The sequence below is a fragment of the Aotus nancymaae genome, unplaced genomic scaffold, assembly GCF_030222135.1.
Source record: "Aotus nancymaae isolate 86718 unplaced genomic scaffold, 86718_ANA_hifiasm-v0.15.2.pri h1tg000108l, whole genome shotgun sequence".
In the NCBI taxonomy this organism is placed as follows: Eukaryota; Metazoa; Chordata; class Mammalia; order Primates; family Aotidae; genus Aotus; species Aotus nancymaae.
The window spans coordinates 38,048,525-38,074,945 of record NW_026988523.1 but is presented as its reverse complement, the minus strand read 5'-3'; the positions used below and the strand labels follow the sequence as shown (position 1 = coordinate 38,074,945).

Genomic DNA, 26,421 nt, shown 5'->3' with positions numbered 1-26,421 from the left:
ACATACACACGTCCCAGCAGCAGCAAGAGGAGCAGAAAGGAGGCAGCCGAATGACACGGATAATCCAGATATATTGAGGGTGGCCCCTCTGAGATTAGCACAGGAGAGTTAGAAAGATTATAAAGATACACGGTCCCCTCCCTGCTCCCTTCCCCCACCACCCCCCGTCCCTGGACAGACACACACAGCACAACAGCCCCTCTCCCTCCCACCCCCCGTACAAATATGGCTTCTGTGTAATATGGACAGAGTGGTTCAGCTCGAAGAGGAAAAGTCGTTTTCCCAAAAGCGGGTGCTGGGAGACAAGAAGCTCAGCGGGCCTGGGGCCCCAGGCTCCCTTGCTGTTGTAAGAGGAGTAGGCCCTGGCTTAGGTGAGGGGCTGCCTGTGGTGCCCAGGGCCCTAACCAGCAGCTGGAAGATTCACAACGGTAGTACCTGAACTGAAGGGGGGGTGGGCAGACCCGTCAGACTGCAGCTGCCCCTTTTTGCATGCCCGTTGTCAGAGCACGGAGGAAAAGCTGGCGGAGGGTGGGAGCAATGCCAGGGGCATCCTGGAGCTGAGGCAGGGCAGTCCAGCCAGGACAGGGAGGACCAGGAACCTCATTTCCATGGCAACCAGCTGGGGCCGTGAGAAGGAAGACAGGAAACCAAAAGGAGGGGTGGGGACCCAGCCGTCGATTCACTGGGTACAGACTGTGGGAAAAATAGGTGGTGGTAGGTCATTCCAGGGTCAATGCCAAGGAGAGGCCTGAGGGGTGCATAGCAAAGGCTGTGGCACTGACTCCATGGCTCCGAAGAGGGAAATCCAGGGAAGGACTGAACACTGTGTTTCAGGGAGATGGAATGGACAGCTGGGCAAACACACACCCAAGGACTCCTTTCTCCAAGACGGATGGGCATCAGGGTGGCAGAGGGAATACCAGCATGGAACAACCTCCCAGCTGAGGCATGAACCCTGACTAGGAAGACCCCATTCCCAAAGCCTCCCCCAACATGTCCCACAGCCCTGTCCACCTGCCCAGGACCCCTGGCTCTTGGCCCTCCTCCTCAATCCCTTGCTCTGCCTCTCACTCACTCAGACGCACATGCACACACACACACACACATGCATACACACTACACACACCACATACATGCACACAGTTCACATTATTCCCTTAGTTTGGGCAGGAAACAGCTCAGTGCAGTGAAGCTCCTTTTAGTAGTTTTGTTGTTATGTCTGCCTGGCTGCTGGGGGAGGAAGGACTGAGGGCTGATGTTGGGACCAGGAAGGGGGCACAGGGTGGCCAAGGTAGGAGGAGCAGTTGCTGAGCAACAATCCAGAGTCTTGCTTAAGAGTGAGGGGCCCCTCAGCGCAGGGAAGCAGGGGCGGTTCAGGCCTGAGAGCAGTGCCTCTCCCACCACTGCTGGAGCAAGGAGGGACAGCCACACTCTGCTATCCCCAAGGGCGGTTCCTATGGAAGGGGCCCGGCTTTGTTCATTTGCGGGAAAGCGGGGCGATGGTCCACCTCCATCCTTCCTCCCCAAATCTACTCTTCCTTACAGGGACCTGCGTCCTCCCCAGGTTGAAGGCCTAGGTCCCTGCATGGCTGCATTGCCTTCTGCGGGTCACATCTCCCCAGGGCTCCCCTACTCATCACTTTCCCATTGCTATGGAAGAGAGGGGTCAGGGTGGCACCTGCCTCACTGTCCATAGCGCTCAGGTGTGTGGCTAGCAAAGGAAAAGCCACGCCCAGCCCTTGCCGACAACCCTCCCGTTCCACGATTTCTGGAGAAGTCTGGGAAGCTGCTCTGTTTTAGAGGATGAAGGGCGGGCTGGTGAGAGCCCCCAGCTCCGGAGCAGCCCTGCCCCTTACCCCTCCCTGTCCCTCTACCTTCACTCTCCCCCTAACACTCCAGGGTTGTGTTTTGTGTGTTTGTTTTTTGCTTTTCTCACCCCAGGGCTCCCGCCTCTCCAGCCTGGAGACAGATTTGATTTGGGATTGTTACAAAAATAATAATAACCCAAATGCAGAGAAGCCACGGAAAGGGCTAAGGGCAACCCTCCCCTCCCCCCCGCCCTCCTCCCTCCCCATTCCAAACCGAGTACAAAACCGCACCCAAAGCAGACATTCTGTACAGGGGGGTGGGTGGGCTGGGGAGCAAGCGGGAGGGGCGGCCCTGGGGTCGCTCTGTACAAGTCCGGGTTGATGACGGCCCCAGCAGTCCCCACGGGGCCCCTGGGGCGGCACAGGAAGTGGGTGGGTGCCCCTAGATGAAATATTCCTTCTTGTCGTCCCCTCCCGACTGCCCGCCTTCTGCATTGATGATGGCCGTGTCCGCATCTGGGGCATCGTCGGAGCCTTTTGCCTCATGTGTCAGGTAGGTTCCTGTGTAGAGACAGAGGCTTCCCCTCTCAGGAGCAGCTTCCCAACCTCTGAGTCCACCCTGCCCACTTTCCCACCCACCCACTCACGCACTGCTCAAGTAATTTTTCTCTTGCCAATAGCTCTCTTCTATTCCACCTTACCTAATTCCCATTTTGCTTCCAGCATCCCTCACCTGACCACACCCTCCATGAATAATGAATCCTGCCCCTAAGTAGAATCTCATCTATAATACAAAGCAAGAAAGAGAAGTGTGAGCGTGTGTGCGTGTGTGTGTGTGTGTGTGTGTGTGTATGCCTGCGTGTGTTCAGACAACTTGGTGGCGGGGGAACTGCTATGCCAGCTTCATGAGCAAGGCAATTGAGATCTGTCTCATGTATGACCAGCTTATGGAGTCGGGCTTCTGGCCAGAATTAATAGCAGAGCTGGAAGTCTGAGAGGAAGAACATGGGAAGAGATAGAGAGAAGGCGTGGTTAAAGGAGAGAAGGTAGGAAAAGCGGGGAGAGAAAAGAAAGGCAATGAGATCAAAGGAGAAGGAAAATGAAGTTAAACAGATAGAAAGGAAGAAAGTGCAGGAAGCAATGAGCTGGAGATGCAGTTTCAGGAGCTCTCTGTCTTGCAGCAGGAGACCTGGAGGTAGAGCAGCATGGGAGCAACCGCTGACTGAGTGGGAAGGTTTGATTTCACTTGGACGATCCCCAAGTGATCAGGCTTTACTGCCGGGTTGGTGGTGCTCAGTTATCACAGGGTTGGCAATGATAGGCTTGGCTTCGTTTTTTCTTCCCTAAACACTCCAAAGGGCTGACAAGTCTCTGAAGGCCCTTTCCACTGTCGGCTTCTCATCGTGCCCGCCTCTGATTGGTCTCCCTGCCCCTCCCAAGTTCTGCTGATGCTCTCCCTGTGCCTCTGACCTTTGTGCCGGATCAAGTAGTGGCCAAGGAAGATGAGCATGATGAGTAGCAGGAAGACAATGAAAGCCACGATCCCGCCGATGATGGCGTGGTAGGTGCTGGAGGAGGAGGGCACCGGACTGGGGTCTGGAGGAAAGGGCAACACACAGTCAGATCTGGGGAGAGCCCTTGTCTTACGGCATTCCAATGTGGCCATGAATAGGCTTCCTTAGCAGGGAACAGGCACTAACGTCAGGAAAACGGAGCAGCATCATTCATGATGCCTTACTGTGTGCTTATATGCCATGCCTGGATTATAGTATTTGTTAAAACGAACGGATGGGTTAATGAATAAGTAAATAAATCTGCCCATACCTAGCCATCTAAGTTGAGATCTTGGCACAGAAGCTTGACCTTGGTCAAAGATCATTACTTTAATGCCTCTCCCTCCCTCCTTCCCTTCCCTCCCTTCCTCCCTCCCTCCTCCCCTCCCTCCCTTCCTCCCTCCCTCCTTCCCTTCCTTCCCTCCCTTCCTTCCTCCCCCTCTTTTTTTCCTTCCTTTCTCTCTTTCTAGTTTCCTCCCTCCCCCTGCTTTTATTTCCTTCTTTCTTTTCTCCCTCTTTTTCTTTTTAATTTCTGGGTTATCAGACTGTTCCTTCTCTGTTTCCATGTGCTCTTACCCTCTTGTCTTCTTGATATTCTGAGCAGGCTCCCCTAGCTCTAGGGGCCTTCTCAGCCTATTCACCCACTGCCTTAAGATCAGAGAGGGAAGGAGCAGTAGAAGCTGATGGAGCTAAGAATTAAGCACTTTGACAGCACCTTACAAAAGATGATAGACTGTGACCCCTATGTAAAGAACACTGTTCCCTCATGGCAGGGGAGTTTAGTGCTCCAGTGACACCCCAAGCCTCCGGCATTTCCTAAGAAGGAAGCCTGGGATTCCATCTTCACTTTGCCACCATCCAAAGGTTTGTGGAAAGGACAAGGTGCTTTCTCCCATGATATGGACGTCTCTGCCACTGGATATACAGCATCTGTCCTCCATGGTAACCTATATAGAGGATCAACAGCACAGACTGGGCCAGGCGTAACAAAGACAGCAGCAGCCATAGCCAGAGTCTCAAATATCAGAGGACTCGCACAGGCCCAGCACACAGTTCTGATGTAGCCGTAGACATAACTCTCCCAACCATGGGAGAGCTGCTGTTTTCCATTGACTCAGCTTGAGTCTTAATGCCTCATTGACTCCTTACATATTTTGTCTTTCCCACCTTATGTCTCCTCAGGCTTGGCTGGGCCAGCGTTTCAGTTCCTTGCCTGTCTACGCCTTATTTGAAAAGAAAACATTTGTGTTCTGGTTTTTTATGCCCTGCCTGAGAGGAAGGGAGAGGACGAGTCCAGGGAATCTAGGGTATGATTAGGGTGGAGGTGAAGGTGTAACTTGGAGGAAGCAGAGTGAGTTTACCCGCTGTCTCTCTCGGAGTATGCAAGACGCAGTCCACCTGGAAAATCAATCCTGGATAATTATTCCACAGGCTATGGAAATGGCAGTTCCTTAGAAAAGCACAGGTGTCTATGGCCAAACGACCTCTGGGCTTATCAATTACAAGCCCCTGTCTCTAGGTAGAACTGCGTTTAATTTCATTCCAGTCAGGCCCACTTTAGGATATTCCTTGGAAGAAGATGCAGTAGCTCCTTCTACCACCAGGCGTCAGCACTGGAACCAGACACTGTCCAACGGGACTCCCTCCGCCTGGCTGTTTAGCACAGGGCAGAGGGGAGATCAGCAAGATACCAACCACAAGGGCACAAGAACTTTCTCTCGCTGCCAATCATCATCAGATTGGTCTGGAGAGATCTGGGGGCAGAGACCGGAGCTCAGTGCATTGTCCTTGCTCTTGGCATCTTACAATAGCCTTGTTGTGCTGAGGCAGCTCCCACATGCTGAGGTCGGCCCCTGGAGTGGGAATCACCCATCCAGACATTCTGATCCCAAGAACTCAGGCCTCTCATCGCCGGGAGGCCTGGCTGCTATCCCCCCAACTGCTTTAATGAGTGTTTCAAGTAAGGGAGTCTCTGATGTTTCCCCGACAATACACATCTCCTATTCTGACAAAAGATTTATAAGACTTTCTGGTGGAACCCGCAGCCATTGGGATCTTCAAAAACATCCCCTGTCAACTCTCCATAAAGGGGCCTCTGTGCCACCCTGTCACTACTCCTGAGGCTGGGTTTTGTGGTCACAGCTTTGAGAAGAACTTCAGAGAAGGAGTATCAGCTGGTCCCTCTAGAAGATACGGCATCTCAGAAAAGATTCTATTTCTTGGCATAATACAAGTTTCTCTCTATTTTCTGTCCAGACCCAGTACAGTGTGTTCCAGGTATGCAGCAAAAAAAATGACAGCAATTGCATGCACCAGAGACCTAGTTGTAGGAGGAGCAACTCTGAGAAGGGCCAGTTAGAGAAGGAAATGCACCTGTGCCCACACTTGAGGGGCCCGGGGGCCTCTGCACACAGAATTATTGTTCTTGTTGTCAGATGAGTGCAGGGGATGGAAGATGGTGTCACCCAGGCCACCACTACCAAAGAAAGGTAGATGAGAGCCCACCCTTCTAATGTTTTTTCACTAAGTGGCCATTACACATTCTAGAGTGGACCTGGGACCTAAGGCCTCAGGCACCCCAGCGGTGGGCTGGCTTTCCTTTACTCTACTCCCTGTCACAGTTTGGGGATGTTATCAGGAAGTATGAAAGAAAGGGCATAAGAAGGACAGAGAAGGGAGATTCTGGAGGAAGAGAACTGAGAAGCGCTCACCGTTAACATTGAGAGTGTAGTAGGCCTTGTAGCTGCCCATGTTGCTGGTGGCCGTGCAGCCGTAGGTGCCGCTGTCACTCTTGTTGAGGAAGGGGAAGATCAGGGCACTCTCCTGGGTCATCTTCAGGGGTGGCACACTGCCCTCCTTCTCCCATAGGTACTGCTGGGGGCTGTCGAGGCAGACAAATCAGAAGAGCTCAGGAGAGCATAGGCCAGGGAGCTAAAAGAAAAAAAAAAATAACTGGGAGCAGGAATGTCAAGGATTGTTTGATGAGGCTGGAGAAATAAATTATCAGGGCCAGAGACATCGAACTGCTATATTCCAGGTGGCCTCTTGGGATTTGTTCTAGGGAAGCTGGAGGTCTCTCAACTTGTATCTTACTTTAACTTGGCCTTTGTGGGAACCTCAGGGACTGAGCTAGGGAGTGGCCCCTTCCCACTTGTGCTGCTTTGCAGAAGGAATAATTGCAGGTGGACATTATTGGACAATCAGGGAAACGAGAGGCTTGGGTGAGACAATACGGAGGAGATAGGAAGGAGCTGTTAGATTAGGAGACCATGTGAGGGTGCGGAGGGTATTGAGGAGACCAGGAAATGGATCTTCTTACACTGGATTGCCACGACCCTCACAGTGTAGCAACAGCTTCTGGCCCTCACGAGGATGCGGAGGGTCTGGCCTGATCATGGCAGTCGGTGTGTCTGTGGAGAAGGAAATGGTGTCAGTGAAAACCTCCCCACACAGCTTAGGAGATTCCCTCGCTTGGTTGCCCACTACAGCTTCTACCTCTAAATGTCTCCACAGCCCAAGAAGCTCAACAAAGACCTTCCTTCTCCTACTTCTTATGAACAAGGACCATTATTACTATTGAATATGTGAGCAACTTCTATTGCAACCTTGTGTGACAGGATTTTGGAAGGTCTGTTCTTGATGGGGCCATAGGAGAGGTCTTAACAGAAAGCTGAAAAGGGAAATGAGTGACTGACCTGTGCCTAGCAAACTTTCTAGCACATAGGCAGGACCTCATACATATCTTTTACAGAACGAATAAACTTGAACTTGCCACTTTTAAGCTCACAACTTCTCAGTTCTCTCTGCTCTGCAAGGGAACTTAGAACTGGAAGCAATGCTTGAACACAAAACATCATTTTGAATGGTCAGTCCAAATACGAAGTGAGAGCTTTGAAACAGCAAGAGATCGGGGTCATGTTTTGGCTGCAAAAAGGCACTGACACAATATAGAAGGGCTCTGAGAGGGAAGAATGGCATCTGCCATGGACGCCAAAGGGCTGCTTAGGAGGCTAGGTCCAGATGGCCTCTCAGAACAATACAACCAGATGCTGGTCGAGAACAACAGATAAAGAGGCTGAGCTTCCCCTAAGGATACAGCCAACCTTAACAACCAGTTAATGAACGTGTTTCAGCCAAATCAAATGGGACAAAGAGAATCAGGCCAGGTGAAAGAATAGGTGTCCTGGGACCCCACAGCCATAGACATCTCTAGCACGGTGCCTGGAGCATAGCATTTGTTGACTGCTGATCACAGTTGGGCCAAAAGGGTCCCTGGCGAGTAACTGCCAGATGGTTTGGTATCTAACAGAGGAGTCTTTGGGGTTCAGGCAGGGGACCAAGGCTTTAGCTCTGGCCAGGGACCAAGGAGCAGGTGGGGGAAGCTCTAGGCCAAGGCCTCACACTCGGAACTAATAATTAGAGAAGCACCTTATAGCAATATAGAACTTTGACATTTACAAAGTTCTTTCATAGGCATTGTTTTATTTATCCTCATGATAAAACTCAGTGAAGTAAGCAGGAACCACAGAAAGATGAAATGTTTGTCGGGACTGCCCACAGGTGGAGTCTGCTACGTGAATAGCGATGCCGCCCTAAGCATACCACATGTTAAAGTTTGAGTAATGGGTCTAGGAGAGGATTAAATAGCACTGAAATCAGGAAAATAATTGGGCCCGGGTCTATTCCACAGGAAGAGGATTAAGGGCTTTGGTTATTTTGAAAACTGCCCAACTTTTAGGTAAGTTAGGACAGGAAATGCACCATTTCCTAACTCGACCTTCTCCCCGGGGACTTCAGCTGATTCTTTTCCCTTTGGTTCCTCCACTCGGAAGGGCTGTTCTTTACCAATTTCCAATTTCCAATTTCCTTAGATGAGAAATTCCCATTTCCAAACTTCCTCAGAAATATGCTGTCCATACTAAAGGTAAATTCCATAGAGGGTGTGAATGTCCTTGGAAGGGCTAGGCATAGTGAAAGTGACAGTGGCCATTTCAGGTCAGAATCCCAGGAAAATACATAGAGCTGGGCAAACAGAAGGGTAGTCACTAAGGAAAAGGTCTGGGAATAATGATGCCAGGGAAACTGTGCTTTCCCACCGCCCATGTTTTCTTGAAATCACAGAATGCTAAACCGAGATAAAGCTGTAGTGACCCTCACGCTCATCTCTTTCACTTAGCGTATCAAAAATCAAGCTCAGTGGTTAAAGTAACTTTCTTAATATAATACAGCTAGTAAGTGATGGAGTGCAGACTAGAAACTACTTCCTGGGAATCCTGAGTTACTACAGTTACCACCGCAGTTTGCAGTCTGGCTACATTACACTGGCCTAGCCCGGGGGTTGGTACACTTTCCCTCTGGACCAAATCCTGCCACCTGCACGCTTTTGTAAATAAAGAAGTTTTACAGGAACATAGCCCAGCTCATTTGTTTACATATTGTTTATGAGTTCGTCCCTACAGCAACAGCAGAATTAAGTAGTTGACACAGAGACTGTATAGTTCTCAAAGCCTAAAATATTCATCACTGGGCCCTCTGCAAAGAGTTTTCCAATCCCCGGCCTAATCTCGGCAGTCCTTGTTTCATTTCTTCCTATTTACTTAACTGTGCATGTTGTTTCATGCACAGTCGCCTTCACTCTCTTTTTCCTTGGTCCTCATCTCATCCCTCATCCTTCTTCATCCCCAAGCCCATGACATACATAAAACTTCAATGCGTTGAGAGGTGGATCTGTCAGCTCCCTTTAGAGATTCATGGTTCACAGAGCACACGATGTTCGCCCCATCATCCTCCCGGGTAACCTGAAATGTCACCGAGCTGCTCACGGTGAAGGTTTTACCATTGGGATCTTCCTGTATGCGAGTTGGTTCCCCTAGAGTGCAGAAACAGTGGCACACACACAAACACACAGAGAGAGACACAGTAAACCTAACATACAGATATCACGTGGGCCTTACTGTAGATGTACAGATGGTGAGTCTCAACCTAGATAAACTTAGAAGGTTGTGGCATGGATATGTACTCACAGGGAGAATGTAGGCCCCAACACACACATAGGCACATAAGTGCACATAAAATATCTGTCATTCCCCTTTTCTTCTTCCATACCATGCCTCCTGTGTACATTCATAGACAGGCCCTTCTCTCTCTCTTTCCAGCACCTCTTCCTCCTGTAACCCAAGGCAGGAGGTACTCACCGTGGAGTTCTTGGTCACCCTTTCTCCAGGTGAGCCGGGCTGCAGGTTTGCTCCCAGAAGACTGACAGTTGAGGGTGGCTGTGTCCTTTTCCCGTAATGAAGATTTATAACCGGTGATGATGGGCTTCTGTGGAATTCCTGCCATGAATAGGGGATGGCCAGGATAGGAAGGAGAGGCACCATAGGGTCACACTTCTGCTCTCCCTGTGGAGATGGCTTCTCTGCGCACCTAGGTTCTACTATAATTTCTCATGGGTTAGAAGACTAGAGAAACCATCCTTCTCTTTGCTGTCCTCTCTGAGGACCAGAGGGAAGATTCTGGGAAGGCAGCATGGTAGTGAGGAGATACGCCATAGCACAGACATGATACACAACCCACCACTTATACCAGAACTGGTGGCCGCAGAGATAGTGTGAGTCTCAGAGAGGCAAAGAAGAAAGGTGAAATACAGAATGAAATATACGATGAAGATGAGAGCACGTAAGCAACTGAGGGACTTATTTTGGAAATTATAACACGTGCACGTCTTGTGTTTTCCTCACACCATCTTGGGAGGTAGGTAGAAGGGGTATGATCATCTCTCTGTTATACGAGGAAATTCAGGCTCAGAAAGAGTAAGAAGTTTGTCCTAGATCAAACAGTAAGTAGAGCACAAAGGGTTAAAACCTGTTTCTTTTTACATTTTATCCCATTGCCAGGGGAACACAGGCTGAACTTTCCTAAAGTGCTTGGAGACTTGCCTGGCTCCAGGCTGCTTCAGGGACCCATGTAGGGAGGTGTGTTTGCAAGGAAGCATGCTGTAGAGACACTGGGGTTTGGGAGTCTCACCTAGGACTGTGACGAGGGACTTGGCAGTTCGCACAGGCATCGTGAAGATCGAGCAGGTGTACTCGCCCTCATCTGCCAGGGCCACGTTGCTGATGCTGATGCTGAGCTCGTGGGGAGTCGAGGTAACCAGCTGAATTCGATTATCTCGAAGGGCTGGGGAAATCAGGAGAATGGAAAGCTAGGATTTTACTGGCACCTGTCGTGTTTATTTTCCAATCCCAGGCCAGCTTCTTTTGGGGAAGGGGTCTAGTATGGTGGGTAGGGGAAAAAATAACTGCTCCTGAGCTTAAGAAGTCTTTAAGTCATTCAGTCACTTTTCTGGGTCATTGGACATAGTAGCCTAAGAGATACTCAGAAAGTAATTTGGCTCTTGTAAGCTTCCATGTAAGATACCTGGGGCAACATTGACTTCTGCTTTCTGTCAGAGTTCCTGTGGGGTGAAGTCACTCCGGAACCCTAGAAGACTATGCATGCTTTAAACCAGAGCTGTAATACTGGCATCAGTTGGGGAACTCATGGCTTGTTATATCCTGAAACAGCATACCGCCACGTTTCTCACCTCTGGACTACAGGAACAGTCCCCCTTGGTGTCTGCAGTCCCCTCCTCTAGCCCACGGTTTTCACGGAGAAAGATAACTCATGAGATACTACCTCTCTTCTCCCCAAAGTAGAGAGTCTGCTGAGCAGGGTTAGACCATTGCAGGGATGAGTCCTCGTGATCTTTCACTTGGCACTTGAGCACCACGGTGCCACCAGCCACCACTGTTTCATCAGATGTCCAGGGCTGGCTGTCTGCAGGAGTAGAAGAGGGTTAGTTTCCTGAGGACCCCGAGCCCCTCCTCCCATTTCTGAGCCAAAGTACACCTCATCTAATTCAGACCTTCCAAGGCCCTGGTGTAAACAAGGTCTCGGTGCACCCTTAAGGTTTCATGGGGGAAGGAAAAGAGGTGGTGGTGGCGGTGGGGGGAAAGACCTCAGCTTTTCTTGCTTCGAATACACAGAAAAACAAATAGTCACTTGTTAAATGTTTCCTGAATGAAACTGACAGGGCCACGAACGTTTAGAGGAGTAAAGGCACCCCAAATCTACACATACCACTCCACGTATGTCTTTTTGCTATGGTTCTACCATTCACCTTTGAAAACGCACATACGTATCTGTCGTTCTATGTTTTGCCTTCCTGCCACCACCTACGTATAAGAACAAGAACAGGAGAAGCAGCTGTGACTAATGATTCTAAAACTCAAATGGAGAAAAGGCTAAACCAGCTCTTGGCTTGCACATTCCTTTACACAAGACGTGCTGGTAGAAAACTGCAAAACAAACAAACAAAATATTTTTAAAGCGAAACATTTTTACACACTTTTCAATTCTTCTGACAATAACTTCCCTTCAATCAAGGCCCTTAGCATATTCCCCACGGTATTAGTGTTACCCGCCTCGCAAATCACCATCCTGATGTCATTTTAAAGAGGGAAGGATTAAGGCTTTCTCTTCAATGTGATGAAAACATGCTTTCTAATCCTTCTCTCCTTAGTGAAGTTAAATAAAACAATACAAAAAGGACTAGGAAGGTACCTTATGGATGAGCCATTTGAATCTCCACTGTGCCTTCTGGCCAGGCCTACCTGGGAGCCCTTCTGGCACCAGGACCCTTGCTTCCTGCTGTTCCGTGTTCCCCACAGCATGGATTCTGACTTCCAGTGCTGATTCCCTCATCTGCAGAACTGACTTTCTGTGACTCAGTAGCACTAACCTCCACAGAACAAATCTAAAACAGACACCACCTTCCAGCTCTGCTTCTAAAATCTCCACCAAAAAAATCTGTTCCTTGATACTAAATCATTTCACCAACATTGCTTATGTCTGAATAGGAAACTGAGAGACTTACTTCCTATATTCCCCTATAGAGAATTTTAAGACAATTCCATGCTCCCTTTGGCACCCATCTTACCCCTGACTGCTTATTCTTTTCTTGGTTTCTGGAATTCCATTTCCAGGAAATACTCAGTGGGTGCTCCCAGCAGAGCAGAGGCCCCGAGAATGAAGATGTTTGTGCTGGAGTTGATGCCATGGACTGATAGCATCGACTGTTCAGGGTGACTGTTCCCAAATTGGAGCACAAGCCTGGTTGTTAGTATCAGCATTAAGAATTGTAAAACTTAGTAGAACCGAGTGAGATCTTTGGGATCGTGGAATCCCTCATTTTACAAATGTAGGCAATGAGGCAATGGAGATGCAATGATTGCCTAAGCTCATTGTACTAATTTGAGTTAGAACTAGAACTCTGTTCCCGTGTCTCTCAATGCGGTGCTCTTTTCATTGAAACACTTCTCAAGTCATCATCTAAACTGAGCATTAAAACTATGATTCTGAGATTAGTGTACAAGGGATTGAGCTGGCTGGGGTAAAGTTGAAAGTGATACATTCCTAAAACCTCTTAACAAATGGTTTGAGAAACCTTTCATTTACCATAGCCACGTGCCAATTTTTGACCAGTCATCCCTTTGTCCCTGGTTCCCTTTGAAGAATTCCACCTCGATTGTGTCTTTCCAGGACCTCTTTATTCTGAGTAATATATTCCCCTGGAATCATTTTATTTTTGGAAAGAAGTGTAGGGGGTACAGAGGTCTCTGTACTGGAGTAAGGGAAGAAGGAGTAGGTGCAACAGAATTTGGTGGTGCAGACTAAGAACTAAAATGTCAGATGGAAGGGAGACAGTGCTGTGTGGTAATGAGAGGAGTGAGAACATGTGGTGGAGGCAACATGAGTGGGAGAGGATGTGAGGATGAGTGAGGGAACTGAGGGACATTGAGATGAGGGGGCCTGGATTCTCACCTTGACTGGCCAGCATGTCAGGGCTGCTCCAGACTGTGGAGCTGATGGCCTCGTCGAGTGGAGCCAGAGTTCCCAGCTCCAAATCCTGCTCCTGCCAGTAGCCTGGGGAGAGAACCTCCATCAAGCATGAGCCCTACATGTATCCTGCTACAGTGTGGGGCTCGACTTTCACTGCTGGGCATGTGGGAAAGGCTAGGTCCCTAGGAAAAGTAGGTTCACCAGGATACCTAAGAGAAGGTAGGTTTCTCACCAAGGGGAGAAATTAACTAGAGTCCTGAGAAAGGAAGTGACTTTTTCTCTGAAGGGGTGAATTAAAGGAGGATGCTAACTTTTATCAGTCAATCATAGAATGTTAGAGCCAAAGGAATCTTAAGAGTTCATCCAGTCCAGTTCTCCCACTTCGCAGATGAGGCCAATGAAACCCTTAAAGGTTAAAAGTGACTTGGTGAAGGTCACCACTGAAAAATGAAAGACCGCCTAAGAGTTCTCCTTCCTTATCCAGAATTGTTTCTGCTCCACCGTATGATTCACTAAAATTACTACACGTTTGATAATTAGAAAATACTTTCACATGTAATTTTCTTAATAAACCTGTAAAGTAAGTACAAGGACACTGTCATTCCTATTTTGCAGAGTGGAAATAGAATGACTCGCCCAAGGTCATACGAACAGGAGATGAAGACTAGAAATTAAATGCCTGATTTTAAATGTAAAGCTCTATTTGTTTCAATGTGAGACTCCCACCATTGAAGAAACACAGGTGGTTAGGGTTGTAAGTAGTACCACATCTTCCCAGATTGTTACCCTCTATGGGATACTCAAATTATCTTTTAACTTAATGACGGGGCCTGCTCCTTCCTCTGGAACCACAAACCCCTTTTCCAGGGCCTGAGTCCCCGCCTCGCCTCTCTTCCTGCAGGGTAACTCCGTGCCACGGGCCTTGCCCCCAGCCCAACCTGAAGAGGCGGAGGGACAAAGAAACCGGCCTCGTGAATCAATTCAGGGTCTCCCGCCGCAGCGCCCCGGTGTAGCCAATCAAGTGCGCAAAATTCAGTGAGCTCATCAGCTGCTGAGCGGAGCCCGGGGCTGCTCCGCGTCCGGGCCCGAGAGTCGCGGGAGAACTTCGCCCGCCGTCCCGGCGCGCCCGAGAGCCCGCTGGGAAGAGGCTGGTGGAAGAGGAGGGGGAGAAGGGGGCGCCAGGACCAAGAGAGGGCGCGCGGGGGCCGGGAGGTCGAGATTAAAAAGGAAAGAGGTGGGACGCGGGCTTGGGGTCCCTGAGGAAGAAAAGGACAGGACTAGGGAGAGAATTGCCTAATCAGAAGCCAAGGGAAAGGGGCGAGGGACGAGAGGAGAGGGAAGGGAGAAGTCGAGGGGTACAGGAGAAAGAGGGGTGGGGAGGGAAGGGGGAGAACGGGAGGCCTGCGCGGGGAGGGAGTCAGGCAGGAAGCGGGCAGCGTTAGAGAGCCCTAGCACCGAGGTTCCCTGGCCTCCATGCAGGCACCTCCCCTCTTCACTGCTCCTCTCAGGCAGCTTCCAGGAGATTTTAGTAATTACTCTGTTCTTAAATGGGAGAAGCGCTAATGCCCAAATGCTGAGAGGGAGTAAAGCAGAGAAAACGGAGAAAAACAGCAGAGAGAAGTAGGCAAGAAAGGCGGGAAAGGGAAGTGTTGATAAAAGCGAGGCAAGCAGGATGAGAATGAGAGAAGGAGAGGGGCCAGCGCTGTCACCTCCAGCAGGGGCTCTCCCTGAGCGCCCCCCACACTCACCCTGCTACCTTCCGTGCACCTGGAGGATGGAGGCAACCTGAAGGTGGTGAGTGTTCACGTTGTTTTTCCCGTTGTGTGTTCGTGGGTGCACTGCGTCAGCGTCAACACACAGTAGGGAACCAAATTGGTTGTGCCCAGGTGTGGGACGGCAGAGGGAGAGGGAGAAGACGGAGAGGAGTCGACATTCAGCCCCTCTGTGTTGGTAACCAGTGCACCGTGAGTGCTAAATAGGCCTTTGCCCAAATGAATGGAGGAAATAGCCGTCTCATACCATGGTATAGGACTTTCCATTTACAGAGTGGATTTTCAACCACGAATTCATTTAATCTCAAAACAAACTCAAGAGACAGGCAGCCAGATAGAATTCCTTTTTAGAATGAGGTTCAATTATTTACCTAAAGGCACACAAATAGTATACCTCTTGAGAATCCTTTCTCTGATGGTGCTTTGGGGGCTTTTTCAACATTTTATATTTCTTACGGCATTCCAGTGTGATTTACTCGTTTAGTTATCAGTCTCCTCATCTAAACTTTGAGCTGGTTAAGAGCAGGAGCCTTAAGTTATTCATCGTTGTATCTTTAGCACTTATCCCATAGTGGGCTCTCAGTACATTTAATTGGCTCTGGTAATTCATTCAGCCACACTTGGCATTGTGCTATGTATATTGTTAATCAGGCAGAGCATGTATTCTGTCCAACAGCATGGGCTTAGTCTTCACTCTCCTGCTTCTTCTTTCATCTGTGCTTTTTTCTGCATCCTCCTCAGTTGCTTTTCTCTTTGCTCATATTTCTTTCATCCCTCCCCTCCTCCTGCATTTCACAGGCATCTTCTTTCTGCATAGGATGAATAAGTGATGTAGATCATTCAAACCAAACCGGATTGTTCAGATGAGAGGACTGATAACCAAATAATCTCCAATAAATGGCCTATTGGGGATATGCATGATATATTGCCTCTGTAGGTTTACAGAGAACTCACTCTCATTTGTGGTGTCAAGAAACTGCGCAAGAACTGGCTGTTTTGTTTTTCTTCCCCCACGGGTGACATTTTTCCCTCTAATTTTGAAATGCACTTATAATCTCATGTTGTCTCTTGAGAACTGTCTCTTAATATGCTTGAAAGTTATCTCATCATTTTTATAAAATTGTAAGCCTGTATGATAAATTCCGAATGACCACTCCCCAGAGAGTGAATGATTGTTGATAATGCTATCAACAGAAACATGGATATGTAACAGAAATTATAACCTGGGTTGTGAAACACTTGTACCTTCTTTGGATTCAGATTGTGTCAGTCATTTATGACATCAGCATGAATTCCCTCAATGAATTCAGACGGAAAAGGAAAACTTAGGAGTACTCTGAATGGGTGGTATGGAATTTGAAGTGGAAATAGGAGCTTGGAAGGAGCTTCTGTCATTGAGACCATAGAACCTTTAGTGAGAGAAGGCCCAGGCTGCTCAGGTAGAAGAACAAACGAAGAGCGCTTCGGTCGGTCGTATTGGTCAGATTGTTTCCCTCCTTAGAAACCATCACTGACTCTCCACTGTCTGCAGATAATACCCAGAGTTGTCAGCCTGGCTTTTAAGGTCCTGGATAGTCTGATGCCAAGCTTCCTTTCAGTTTTGTCTTTTCGCTACTTCACTCACCCCGCATTCCAGGCAAGCGAAGCCATTTGGAATTCTGTGAATGCTTTGTTTTCCTGCATCCATTCCTTTTCCTACAAGAACTTTGCTGATAATGCCCTTCACCCATCTGCACATGTCTAAACCTTATCTATGCACAGTATACATTTTGTGGCATTTCCTTGATCGGAAGTCTTCCCTGATTGTCCCAGATGGAAATAATTCCCCATTTCTCTGAGTTACACACTTGATCTGCTTTTTCTTAAATTATGCACTTCTTTCCACTTTGTACTGCAAGTTCGACTTTCCTCCCAAATTATAAAGATTCCATAGGTAGGACCTGATGAATTCTGTATCCAGTATTGGCCCTAATGCAGCATATTACATATAAGAGGTGCTTTAATAAATATTTCTTTACTAAATGAATCTGATACTGAGCGTCTTCTATTGTGAGAGTTAGGTTCAAAATCTGTCAGTAGAGAGGAAATAGCAAACCAAACAGGATAGGAAGAAACAGGCCAAGGGAGATGGTAGGCTAATCAGAAAACTATAAGACAGAAGAAATTGGTATTTATCAACAGTTTCTGTATATCAGGATCCAAATTAGGTGCTATATATTCATTATTCCATAACAGCAACCTTTTAATATATAGGTATTATGACACACATGTTAAAACTGAGTCAAGAAACTTATTCATATGATGTATCTAAGAAGTACTGGGACAGGATGGACTTTAAACTTAGACCTCTCAGACCACAAAGCCCAGGCCTTCTGCACATATTTACTACACTGTCCCACTCTGTAGAAGCATGTTATTTTGTGTGTGTAGTGGTGGCATAGAGCATAATGTGGGAGAGATTCCTTGTTGCATTGCTGGCCAGGGGTGGCTCACCTAAAGAATATTTACAAAATTCACCTGGAGTATGATGAAAATGAAAGTATAGCAAATTGGAAATGGGTGCTTGTGATATTGGTGGTCCTGTGGTTCATACCCATTGAATTATATTTTTACTTGGATGCCTTAATGTGCCTGCGTCTATACCTTTGGGACTATTTCATGCACTCTTAAGTGATTCACCATGTGGGACTCTTCAGAGAACCAAGCAAATAGCATATCTAGTTAAAAAAAAATCTCCTTGTGTATTCATAGCACTCTTGCACCTAGGCTGAAAACTAAAAAATTATCTTATTTGTTCTGAATTGCTTTGGAGGTTACTTAATTCTTGGTTTATTTGCTCATGGGTTCTAGTATCTCTAGGATTTCCAGCATTTCAAAGGATAAAGTAGCCCTTTCACCTACTAATTTTCTTCTGATTGATTGTTCATTTTAAGAGTGGCAGAGGTGGGAATTGGAGAATTACTAATGTGCTTCTTTAAAGCAGCATTGGCACCTGTTACGGAGTTTTTCACTCATAGCACAGGATCTCACACATAGTAAGTGCTCAATAAATATTTGTTGAATAAATAAATGAGTGACTCAAATAAATAAATATGTATTGTCTTGAATTTAAGTAACTTTAGAAGTCTATGAAAGTCTTCCAGTATAACCCCTGATTGCTTGGTTAAATCATCCCTGCCTTGTCTGTTTTGGGGACCTACAACATATTGTAGGCCTTTCAGCCATAAACAGGGTCACAGGTGCACATGTCAGATGTGGAACAAGAGGACAGAGCTCTCCTGCATAACTGCTGGTGGCCTTGCCAGTGCCTGGGTCCAGAGTCCCACTTCCCTGACTGTAGAAAAAAACAGCTCCCTGAGTAGGAGTTGATGATGATGGTGATGATGATGATGATGACTCAGCATTTCTCTAACTCCAGAGTTAAAAATACTGTTCATCCCAGCCTACTTGTTATTCCTCACGACTACCATGACAGGTGGGTGGAGGAGTGTTATCTCCAAGGGAAAAACATATTGGGGGCTGTGGCCCAGAATACTGAAGGGACCCACTTTTAGAATGGTTTATCTACATCCATTCCTGGGCTCCTTGTCCAGATTATGTCATTCTCATTTTTCCCTAACCCCAGCTTCTTAGTGAATTCTGTGTTCGTTTGGATCACACACACAAGAAACTGGCCATGGCAAAATCAGGATTAGAACTTAGCCTCTGGAGCTTTTCTTTATGCTCAGAGTGACAGTTTTCTTTGACAGTGAATGTTTGATTGTGCATTTGAAAGAAATCAGACCAGTTCCATCTGAATTCTGATTGAGATGAAAACTTCAAGATTTTGGGGAGTTGCTTTGCCTGTAGTGCACAAAACCCTGGTCAGAAGGAACTCTGGACAGTTAATTTCCTTCGATTGTTTTTGGGCAGCCCGCAGCGATGCCATATTTACTGAAGTCACTTTGTAAATTCTTAATCTAAGACTTTGATTGCCTGAATGTCAAAATATTCTCTTACTTCCTGCCCTCCATTCCTTTCTAACTATGTCTTCCCTTAAATTCCTAATTTCCTTATGGCCACGATATAACAGTGCAGTCAAATAGAAGCTGGGCCCTATGGGGTGGGAGTTACTCTGTCATCTGGGACCCTCTTTCTTTTCAGGTACTATTTTTTTACGTTTTTCATTGCTCCTCAGGGAAAGGCCTCTTGTCCCCTCACAGGCAGCAGGATCTCCTAAAGCATCTCCTTTCCTTAGCTCCAGTGCGCTCAAGCTCACATCCACTTTGGAACTTCAGAGCTCAGTCATGCTTCAGCTGCCTGCCTCCCTGATCTAAGCCTTCTCTCCACCTCACTGCCCCATCCACCCTTTTTCTGGCTGGGCTACTGAGACCTTGCTCCTCCTTGTTCCCTCCCTCTATTATTTCTGTTGCTGTCTGGTTTTTCCTCCTAGAGTCTTGTTTATTAAGCAGCCTCTTGATAAACTACTCTGTCCCAGCTTTGCTTTACTCTCCTAGGAGGCATACAGGATTTGAGTGAAAATAGATGGTCAATAGGAATGGAAAACAGAATCTTCACTATAAGAAGGCCTAACATGTGGATTAGCTGCTCAGCTTGGTAAAGCCTAGGCCCAGAGATCAGAGATTTATGGACTCACGGGTCCTGCACTATTGAATTACCCAAGAAATTTAGATTTGGAAGGAACTTGTACCAATCTGGGCTCAAACAGGTTTATTATTACAGACATCTTTTGGTTCAATCCTAAGCAGGTTAAAAATGAAAGGCTTTTGTTTTCCGCTTTTGGAATGGTGTGTGGCTAGGCTTTTCCAGGCTGAAGGAGGAGGGAATCTTTGGGATAGTTAGCTAGCTTGCCTGTGGTGGGTGTTAAGGTAGGGTTAAAATTAAAAGCTTGTCTTAGAGTTAACCCTTGGTTCTCACTGAAAAAAATTATTCTAAAGATTTTTTAATATCCAAATCTTAAGACAAAATTCAAATGTTTTCCCCTATCCAAACTTTAAGGTATGAATACATATATTTTACCTATTTCCTAAAACCTTGCAGTCAACTTGCATATCTGGTCATTGTCTGCTGAATCCTAATGGTCAGAGGTGGTTATTTCTTTTCTTTTCTTTTTTTCTTGATGGAGTATCACTCTGTCGTGCCCAGGCTGGAGTGCAGTGGCACAATCTCAGCTTACTGCAACCTCCGCCTCCTGACTTCAAGTGATCCTCCTGCCTCAGCCTCCTGAGCAGCTGGGATTACAGGCACACGCCACCATGGCCAGCTAATTTTTGTATTTTCAGTAGAGATGGGGTTTCACCTTGTTGGTCAGGCTGGTCTCAAACTCCCAACCTCGTGATCCACTCACTCAGTTTCCCAAAATGCTGGGATTACAGGCGTGAGCCACCATAGCCAGCCTAGAGGTGGTTATTTCTAAGATCTTTTTGATTTTATAGAAGGATGGGACTAATGCCCTTCCTGACTCTCTATTGCCCAAGTTCAGTAATTCCTTTTTTCTTTCTGTTTCACCTAATTCTGACCAAAATATTCTCCCCTCTATGATTCTTAGAAGCATAGATTTTTATAGTTGGAAAGATATTAAGTATCATCTGGTCCAGTCCTCTTATTGCAAATACGAGGAACCAAGGCTCAGAGAGGTTTAGGAATTTGAGCATGGTCACACAGGCAGTGAGTGGGACCTGCACCCATTGGCATTTCATAGCAGTCCTTGTGGACTGACTAATTCAGTGGTTGACACTGAGTGTGATTTTATTTCCACTGGCACCCACCCTTCCTATGCCCCATCTTCTGTACATGGCACTGAAGAACTCCAGGACCATGGACCTTATGAGAAGTAAGTCTACTAAATGCCCAGTAGGTTGGAAAAGTTGGGTTATGATGAAGAGGGAGTCCCTGAAGATGGGGCAGATGGTGTCTTCATACCGTTCAGGGCTTTACTGGCAGGTTCCAGTTCACACAGAAGAGGACATCAGGCAGAAGTCACTGCCATGCCCTTTGGAGCTAAAAAGGGTGACTGTGAGGACAGGTTGCATGTGTGTGTGCATGTGTGTGCACGTGTGCATGTGTGTGTGCATATGTGTGTGTGCTTGCTGGCACCTGCACGGTGAAGAGCTGAGGGAATGCTAACCTGATTGTGAAGCAGGAGACAGAGGCCAGAACAGAAGAGAAAAAAAAGCAGAGGAACATGTCCTATTCTTGAGCTAGAGAGAGAAAAAAATCTGGAGGCAGAAGTGGGCTTGTGGTAGGCTGAGGGGGGCCCTCAGAGACTTAGTTAAGATTCTGAGGAGCAGAGACTGGGAAGTGGGTGGCAGGGAAGGAGGTGGGGACAGCTGTTGCTTTGATTTGCTATTGAGTCAGTGTTCTCGGTGCATTAGCACCAGGAGGGAGCCCTGGGCTGGCCCCCAACCAAAACAAGCCCCTCTGTAGCCAATACTGAGTTGTAGCAAGAAGAATTGCAGTCGAGAGACAGAAAGGAAGGGGATTTGATCCCAAAAGAGTCTCTTCTTTTACTTAGCTGCTTCCTTCTGGGACTGGGCTATGTGCTCTAGACAAGCATCTAGTGTTCCGCACTGAGGGTGAGGGGCTGAGGTGAAACTGAGCACAGGGGAGGACTCAGTGAGGACCTCTAGAGCACAGATTGTGTGCAGGTACTGACTCTCCTCAGTTGTTTTGGGGTAGTATCCTGAAGACAGGATAATAACAGCCCTGAGCCATTTTAGGAGTGTCTGTTTATTCCATCTCCTCATTCCCTTCTCACTATGATCAAACACTTTAGACATACTGACAGGTATGACTTAAAATCTGCATTCTAATTTAATACAGCCAGGATGCCAGACTGAACTCTTAGTTGTCCCCTTAAACTAAGTAGAGGAATTTTATACCCTTACCCTCAATGTATCTTACTGCTTTCACACATATGTAATAGAACGGGGGGAAAGCCCCCCCATCTTAGGAAAGTACTTGAGAAAGGAAACATAGCAGAGTCAAACGCAGAATTCAGTTTAGCTCATTGGAAGGGTATGGGAAAATAGAGACTGAGAATGGGCCAGAAAGTCCAGAAAATCAGGGAGAAGTAAAGAATAGATTCTCTGGAGATGAGAAATCTCAGCCCAGGTTCCAACAACTTGCTCATACTCTGCAGTACCTATCCCAGTGCCCCAATACCTGTCTGAGGGCATGGATGAATTCCCTTTCTCACTGGGCTCTGTCTTATTCTCCTATGCTCCTTTTGTTGCACTTTAGATATTTCAGGCTGATGGCTTGGTGTGGTGGGACAACAATACTGTGAAAAAGTTTAATTTGTTAGAAGTCAAGCAAGAAAGCATTCATCTCTGCTGGTTCTGATTTTCCTGACTTGTTGTTACTGTCTCCCTTCACTGGATGATCAGAGTTGGGGTGTGGATGACAGGTTCAGGGCAATGGTTAGGAGCATTACATGAAGAAAAATGTGTTCCGCTCTACACACCCGCACTACTCTAGTTTTACTGATTCCCCCAATCCGAACTGCTATTTAGTCTCCCTACACTCTTCTCACTAAAAAAAAAAAAAAAAGATCTGTGTTTTTAAAATTGCGGTACATTGTTCACATTAGCCTCACTTTGTACCTTCCTGAGAATTTAACTCTTCTGTGAAACAGATACATTCTCCCGAGTCTACAGATTTCAGTCCCCAAAATGGAAAATAATATTGTTCTAGCATAAAGAACTCTATCTCTCTTCTTAAGTCTCAGTTGAGTGTCTCTTATTTGATGTGGGCAAACATGTGTTTTTATTCCCTAAGATGCATGCATATTTTGGCACGTGCCCCTCAACACACACACAACACACCATGATTCTCACTAATCATATTTCTGTGGTTTTTTTTGTCTGACATGGATGCACAGATTTTATTATGACCCAGATATAGAGCCCTTTTCACATGCCCATATTAGTCAGAACCCCTTACTTCCAGAAAACCATATGGCTTAAACTCAGAGATTCTCCCCAAAGCAGAATTCAGGCTCTCTCTTCTGCTCAAACTCCCCAGGAGAGGGCCAGAATCCTCTCCTCTCCAGGGCTGAGGCTCAGTCCATCTGTCACTGACATTGGACTCCAGGGCTTGGAAACCAGAAAAAAGTTGGCATTAAGTGGCAGTTGAGGATAAATGAAAATATGAGGGGCTCAGGGGCTTAGTGGTGGTGATTTTTTTATTTGTGTGAGATTAGAGGATACAGATTAGGGGAAGAAACATATAATATGTATTTGCAAATATCTTTAAGAACTACAGTAAGAACTAGTGAGTGCAATTGTTCCACTGTAATTTTTGCATTTTCTGGGCAAAAAAAAAAAAAATGATTAGGAGCAGATGGTAAAACTGGCTCTCATTTTATAATAACTCAAGAACTCAGCTCCAGGCTCTTCAAAGACTGACTGACCGCTATGCTAACTTCCAAGTTACCTGTCATTGATGTACTTACTGAAATCAGAATTGGAAGCAAAGAGGCAGGTCCTAGAAGGGTAAAAATAAACATAGAAACAAGAATCTGGATATTTCCAGTAAAATCTGGTGTCAGAAGTACTAGCTGTTCATCCTACCTTGCCAATATTTTGAAGTATATGAAAAAAGGAGAGAAATGAATAATGGTTAGCCTACAGATGAGTGGCTGAGACATCAGCCTTCATTTCTTTTTCTTTTTTTCCCCTAGGGCAAGGTGATGCACCTGATCTTCTTGACCCTGAACTACAAGTAAATGAGCTAAAGGTGCTTATAATTAGCAATCAATACACAATTAGTGTAAGTCTAGTTGAGGAAAGGGAAAATAAATCCTTAGAGAAGACAACATTTTAGTTTGTTCTTTAAGTTATTTAGCTTTCTTATTGTTCTCTTGGAGACTTCCAAGAGAAAGATAGAGAAGAGAAGGTTAAAGAATCCCAGAGGTAAGAGTTCACATTAAAGGATGATATATGTACTGAAAAATATGTTGAGATTTCTGTATTTGAGTCCTTTCTGAAACCCACCTGCTCTTCATGAGAACAGGGGACTTAGGAAGATGAGTAGATGGGAGACACTCCAGCTGTTCCTATAACCCTAATTCTGTCTTGCTGAAGGCTCGCTCATAGAGATAAATCACTCTCATTACCTGTCCTTGAAGAATGAAGTTTCTCCTTGTTTCAAATGAAGAAATGAAAGAGGAGTCCTGGAAATTCATTCTGGAAGCCTGCCTCTCCAGCAATACTCTGCCGTAGGTCACTCATGAGAACTAACGATTATATTAACTTTTATCCATAAATTGACATGGAAAAATCAGCATTTATGAGATGAGAAGCTTGTGTAGTTCTAATGTGATGTGAAGAACAGGCTGGCTAATCTAAGACTGACAGGGGCTGAGCACTCTCGGCCCCCTGCCCCATTTGACATCATTGGTTTATGGGAAGATATCCTCAAAGCATAGCAGAGTACAGTTTAAACATGCATCTACTGAGATATGGCCAAGGACCTGTGCTCTCTGGGAGAAGATGGTTATATTTAAAGCCATTTAGTTTTGTACAAGGTAGTTATAAAGGTGGGGGCATTAAGTCAAGGTTTTGATACTTGTTTTCTCCCACCCAAGTGCTAGCCAGGTCCAACCCTGCTTAGCTTGCAAGATCAGACAAGATCTGATATGTTCAGGATTATATGGATGTAGACTTGATACTTGTTTTCTATGCCTCTCATTGACTGGGTTCCTCCATTATCTATGCTGATGACCCATTGTCATGTATTATCTTTGCTAAGGTTGAGGGGAAAGGGTAAAAAAAGCACCATGACAGGAGAGTTAGAGTTGGTTGTCATGCTCAGAGTTCTGTTAAGAGGCACATGTTTATAAACTGAGTAGGATTCATTTTGCATTCCACACTTATACTGTATACAGTCAACCCTGCATATCCATGGGTTCCACCTCCATAGACTCAATCAACTGTAGATTGAAATTTTTTTTTTTTTTTTTTTTGAGACGGAGTTTCGCTCTTGTTACCCAGGCTGGAGTGCAATGGCGCGAACCGGCTCACCGCAACCTCCGCCTCCTGGGTTCAGGCAGTTCTCCTGCCTCAGCCTCCTGAGTAGCTGGAAAATATTTTTAAAAGTTGTGCCAGTACTAAACTTGTTTAGACATTTTCCCTGTCATTATCACCCAAACAATACAGTAAAACAACTATTTACATAGTGTTTAGATTGTATATGGTATTATAAGTAATCTAGAGATGACAAAGCATACAGGAGAGTGTGCATAGGTTATATGCAAATACTACTCCATTTGATATCAAGGCCTTGTGTATCTGCAGATTTTAGTATCTGTGGGAGGTCCTGGAACCAATCCTTCATGGATACCAAAGTACAACTGTGTATGGTTATCATATATATGAGCAATACTATCTTGATCTAAAACAGAACTATATATAGTTCTATTTTTAATCTATGAATCCAAATATGACAAAACATTCAGTTCTTTTGAGGCCATTCGAGGTCACTGTAGGCCACAATTTCCTGAGCATCTTATAAAACCCTTCTAGCACTTCTTTTTTAACTTGAGAATTGCTTGCCCTTCTGTTCCCTTCCTGCAGTTGATCAGATGGCCGGGAGGACTTCCTAGATCTGCATCTCAGAGTTTTGTTCTGTATTTGTGATGGAATGGGTCAGGGACCATAACCAAGATCATGTGTGTGTTTGTGGTCAGGTGAGGGAGATTCCAGCCCTGTTCTGGGGACTGCACTGTGGAGAATAAGGTGATTATGAAACTTGGAGGTAAAACAGGACCATGGAGAGCAACAAGAAAAGCCTGGCGTGTCACTGTCAGGGGCTAGCACCATGGAGAGCTCAAAGCACAGGTATAATAGTATGCTCTACAAAGTACAGGGGAACTGGGATCATGGGGTAAGGCAGCCAGCTCTCAAGCACAGGAACTAAGAGAACAGACATCATGGTTTCTACTAGAATCACTCTACGTTCATCACTTGCTCTATAAGGTCTCCTGAAGTGCTTTGTTTGAACCTGTCAGGTTGATATACAGCCAAGAGATTGTGCTGAAAAATGAGGACCACCACCAGACTGAGTTTGTCAACATTAGCCTCTGCGATTATGTTGCCTAGATATTAGTGGTGATGGAGGGGCTTTTAATGTGCTACAACTTATCATGAGTAAAATTAGGCCTATCTTCTAAAGAGGGAACAGAGAGCCTGTGCCCCCTCAGTGACAGTAGGGCACAAGAAAGTCAGAATGTGTATTTTCATCAGGTAGGGTATGAGATGTCTCAGACTCAGAATGCCCTAATGTATCCAAAATTGCTGTAAGTAGTTCAAACAGTCACACCTGGAAGAGAGGTATGGAATCATGCCTCTTAAGCAGAATATTGTTCTCAGGATTTAGAAGTCTCTCTTTTGGGAAACTTGATGACTG

General features: G+C 46.3%; 2 protein-coding genes across 3 annotated transcripts in view; one reads left to right on the top strand and one right to left on the bottom strand.

Annotated features, from left to right (window-relative positions):
- Positions 1–51: 51 nt before the first annotated feature.
- The window catches only part of CADM3 (cell adhesion molecule 3), a 31,567-nt gene continuing 5,197 nt past the window's right edge, over positions 52–26,421 (bottom strand). The window contains exons 2-10 of one of the 2 annotated variants that reach the window (XM_012449728.3): positions 13,223–13,324; positions 11,036–11,176; positions 10,385–10,537; positions 9,556–9,693; positions 9,060–9,230; positions 6,681–6,771; positions 6,073–6,242; positions 3,279–3,404; positions 52–2,369 (exon numbers count right to left, since the gene is read on the bottom strand). In XM_012449728.3, coding sequence (XP_012305151.1) covers positions 2,251–2,369; positions 3,279–3,404; positions 6,073–6,242; positions 6,681–6,771; positions 9,060–9,230; positions 9,556–9,693; positions 10,385–10,537; positions 11,036–11,176; positions 13,223–13,324 — 1,211 coding nt within the window. In that variant the 3' untranslated portion in view covers positions 52–2,250. The remainder of the gene's footprint in view (positions 2,370–3,278; positions 3,405–6,072; positions 6,243–6,680; positions 6,772–9,059; positions 9,231–9,555; positions 9,694–10,384; positions 10,538–11,035; positions 11,177–13,222; positions 13,325–26,421) is intronic. The other variant, XM_012449729.3, reaches the window with a different exon arrangement.
- Positions 14,646–26,421, top strand: part of AIM2 (absent in melanoma 2) — a 177,432-nt gene continuing 165,656 nt past the window's right edge. Inside the window, exon 1 of the mRNA XM_021667356.2 lies at positions 14,646–15,034. The gene's annotated coding sequence lies outside the window, so the exon portion shown is untranslated. The remainder of the gene's footprint in view (positions 15,035–26,421) is intronic.